This window comes from Vombatus ursinus, unplaced genomic scaffold (assembly GCF_900497805.2).
Source record: "Vombatus ursinus unplaced genomic scaffold, bare-nosed wombat genome assembly UNPS02014797.1, whole genome shotgun sequence".
Taxonomy (NCBI): Eukaryota; Metazoa; Chordata; class Mammalia; order Diprotodontia; family Vombatidae; genus Vombatus; species Vombatus ursinus.
This window is the reverse complement of record NW_020954575.1, coordinates 16,296,672-16,300,324: the sequence shown is the minus strand read 5'-3', so window position 1 is coordinate 16,300,324 and position 3,653 is coordinate 16,296,672. Positions and strand designations below refer to the sequence as shown.

The 3,653-nt window shown below is 51.2% G+C and overlaps 1 protein-coding gene across 2 annotated transcripts; it reads left to right on the top strand.

The window, feature by feature from the left end:
- Positions 1-226: 226 nt before the first annotated feature.
- On the top strand, positions 227-2,567 carry RAMP2 (receptor activity modifying protein 2). 2 transcript variants are annotated; one of them, XM_027870281.1, is made up of 4 exons: positions 227-390; positions 1,238-1,315; positions 1,777-1,831; positions 2,056-2,567. In XM_027870281.1, the coding sequence occupies exons 1-4, from the start codon at positions 294-296 to the stop codon at positions 2,312-2,314; spliced, it is 489 nt and encodes a 162-aa protein (XP_027726082.1). In that variant the 5' UTR covers positions 227-293; the 3' UTR covers positions 2,315-2,567. The 2 variants fall into 2 exon arrangements, with proteins under 2 accessions (XP_027726082.1, XP_027726081.1); XM_027870280.1 differs by having other exon boundaries at positions 228-390; positions 1,717-1,831.
- The last annotated feature ends 1,086 nt before the right edge of the window (positions 2,568-3,653 follow it).

Genomic DNA, 3,653 nt, shown 5'->3' with positions numbered 1-3,653 from the left:
TCGAGGGGGAGCTGTCCAGCGAGTCGGGGTGCCTCGCTTTGAAGGGGAGGAGGGTCAAAGTTTTGGCGGGGCAGGAAGAGAAGAAAAGGCCACAGGGTGGGGAGGGGAAGCTGACTCCCCCTCTAGCCGTCCGGTCCGGGGCGTCCCCCGCCCCCCACGTGTCCACAGCTGCCTCAGCCCCTCGGAGGAAACGGCGCCGCTTCCTGCGGCTCCAGCCGGGGATATAGGCGTCCAGCCCCCCGCCCTGGCCCCGGCTCTGGGTCCGCCAGCTGCCTCTCTGCTTCGGCTGCACCATGGCCTCAATCGGGACCGGCCGCACTGGCTCTCCTCATCTTCCTGCGACCCCAGCCAGACTTGGAAGCCCCCTCTGGCTCCTCCTCCTGCTCTGTTGTGAGTGAGATGCTTCCCGGGGCCAGGGGAAAGGAAGCCAAAAAGAAGGGCTAGGGAGAGGGAAGGAGGAAGGACGGGTGTGAGGGACCGGGATGGGGGAGGTAGGTCAACTGAGGGAGAGGTGGCTCTGGGTTTGGCGCACCTTGTGTCTTGAATCCCTCCACCCCAGCCCTTCTCGAAGAGGTCAAAGTACTGTAGTGAAAAGGGTAAACCGATGTGAGGGCTGAGATGCTTACCAGAGGATGAGCTTTGTGGGGAAGGAGTAGGGGTTCAAGGAAGCTGTGGCCTGACTTTTCTAGCAGTGGCCTGTCCCAACCAGTTCCTTCCTGGAGCTTGGAGAAACCTATGCATGAAAGGATCAGTACTCCCCTTCGCCCTAGTAAACTAGTCCCAAGTCTGACTAAGTCTTACTAGGAGCTAAATAATGATAGCTTACATTTATATAGCAGTTTGCAGAGAGCTTGTCTTGAAGCAGCCCTTGTCAGGATGGTAGTTAAGTATTATTGTCCCCATTTTGGAGGAAAAAAAAAGGGAAGCTATGAGAATTTCAGTGACTTGGCTATTGCCAGTAAGCTTGACCTACGTATACAAATCTTCCTTGCTCTGGGACTTCCAACGCATCTGGGCCTTCTGACCCCAAGTCCGTTGCTCATTCCACTATATCACATCACTTTTGCTAACCCATGCATGCACAGACTCTTGAAAGGTTGTCCCTTGCCATTCTTTCTTCTCTCCCTTCTCCTTAATCCTGGCCCCATCCCTTCTGCAGTATCCTTGCAGCACTGGACTGAGATTGATGCCCATGATTTGCTCTCTCACTTCAGTTCATAGCTTCTTCTTCCCGCAGTTACTCAAAATACCCAAGACTGTGATGCTCAGACAGTCCCTGATGTCAGCAACATGGAACTCTCTAAATTGCAGAATGGTGAGTGTCCACTGACTAAAGGAAAGTGGCATTAAAGGAAGGGCCCAATCTCTATCCATGCTTCCCCATCCCCCTCCTCCCTTTAAACCCTATATTGTTCTCTCTTTCTAGCTGCACCCTCCCCTCTCCCCCAGTAAACACGATTTTTGCTCTCCCACTGTTTCCCTTTCTCGATGTGTGCCTTTTGCTATTTTAAGCTATCTATCTCCCCAGCCAGAACTGACTTAAGGAGCTCCTTAATTGACTCAAGAAGTTTGAGAGTATTCAGGGCTTCCATGGGATCTCAGTGCTTGGAAGGAGGGAGAAGAGCCACCCTTGGTGGGGAAGATGTTAAGGGTTGTGAGAGAGGAAAGGCACAAGCGTACACAGGTGTGAGGGACCTTTTGCATTTGTACCTATAGTGATGTCCTCAGAGCAGAAATATGAACTAACAGCCAGACAATGCTGGTTTTTCTATAAAGAACACATGGAAAACATCAGCAGAGAGGACTGGTGTGAATGGGACATGATCAGCAGGTAGGAGGCAGAGGCTGGGCTGGGAACTAGGCCATGGGTCTGGGGTGATAGACCAGAACCTAAGGGGTGGGACCTACTCTTAAGGGCTGGGTATTGTCTTGAAGAACCAAGTACAAATGAGGGCAAGGCCCTGGGTCTGGGGTGGGACAGTGGCACAGGAGACGGCCTGTGCCCAGACCTCCCTCACTCTGATTCTCTTTTTACCCACTCCCCCACCCCCACAGGCCATACAGCAACTTACAATACTGCCTGGAGAAATTGGCAGAATTTTTCAAACTGGGTTTCCCCAATCCCTGGGCTGAGCAGATCATCTTCCAGAGCCACCAGATGTTCTTTTCCAACTGCTCACTAGAGCGGCGGCCCCTCTTCTTTGACCCCCCAGAGGAAGTGCTGCTTGCACTGATCATTGCTCCCATCTGCCTCATCCCCTTCCTTGTCACCCTGGTGGTATGGCGGAGTAAGGACAGTGAGGTCCAGACATGAAACATCCCAGCCCCTCATCAAAATATCTCAGTCCAATTTCCAATTCCTCCCCTTCCCTGGGACTCTATTCCATCACCCCCCACCCCCACCCTGCCCTCAATCACCTCCTGGGGAAGTTCAGTCTGAACTTCTAGGGGGAATAGGAGAAGAAAGGGAAAGACAAGGTGAGGATATGGGCTCTAGAATTACCATAATAAATAAACCAATTGTTGGGATTTTCCCCTAGAAGTTCTCCATAAAACTATGTGTCTCATCTCTCAGAGTCTTTGTTTCTGGCATGCTCCCTGGGCTTGGGGTAGCAAGGATGGAAGGAACCAGATGGAGTCCACACTCCCTCTCATAAAAGCTTTCCTGATCTTTTTCTCCATTCCTGCTCCTTCCTCTGAGGGTAGGGCCCTTCCTGACACTGCTCCTAACCCAGCTCCAGGAAACATTCAGGAAACAACTCCCATCCGCTCTGGATAGGGAGATATGATGTGTGCGTGTGTTTGTTGGGGTGGGGGGAGTATAATATCCTTGCTTTCCTGGCCTTAGTTTCCTTTTTAGGGCCTAAGGGGCTAGACATCCCAAGATGACCCCAAAGAGATTCATCCAAAGAGGTCTCAAGACAGAGGGCAGTATGCAACAGGGGCTCTTTCCCAGTTACACTGAGCTCCCTCCTGGTCACTGCCCTTCCCTCCCCCTCTAAGACAGAGGTGTGGTCTACAATTCTGGACACCAAACTACAGCCTGGCCACATGCTGCCCTCTGGTGTCCACACAAATCAAGGACACTCAAAGGTGGATGGAACCAGTGAAATGACCCAAAGATGGCAGACCGGACTCTAGTGTACCACACTTGGCAGTTTCCCCAGAATATAATTACTGACTTATTATGACCCCATATCTTCCCCACAAAGACACTTGCCCACTCTTTTGGACATAGGGCCTCTTTCAGGAACATATCTGCCCTTGGACATCCCTACATCCTCCCTAGGAGTCACCCAATCCCCTCAAAATACACACCTTTCCTCTTTATGAGCAATATCTGTGTGCCTCAGGTACATTCCCTGGGACACATCTCTTTGTACCATACAGCATATCTGTCCTTCCCATGTATGTCTCTGTTTTCATGGATATACATTTCCTAGGACACACCCGTTATTTCCTGTAAACATGCCTGTCTGATATCTGGAATACATTTAGATTCCTTCAGGCATGCTCTTTTCTTCTCCATTAACATACATGTACTCAACAGGTACGTGGTCTCACTCAAATGGCCCTCAGAGTTATGAGATGGAGTCCTACAAAAAAGACTCCTGGGTAAGAAGGATTCCAGACGCCTGGGGAAAGAACACGCA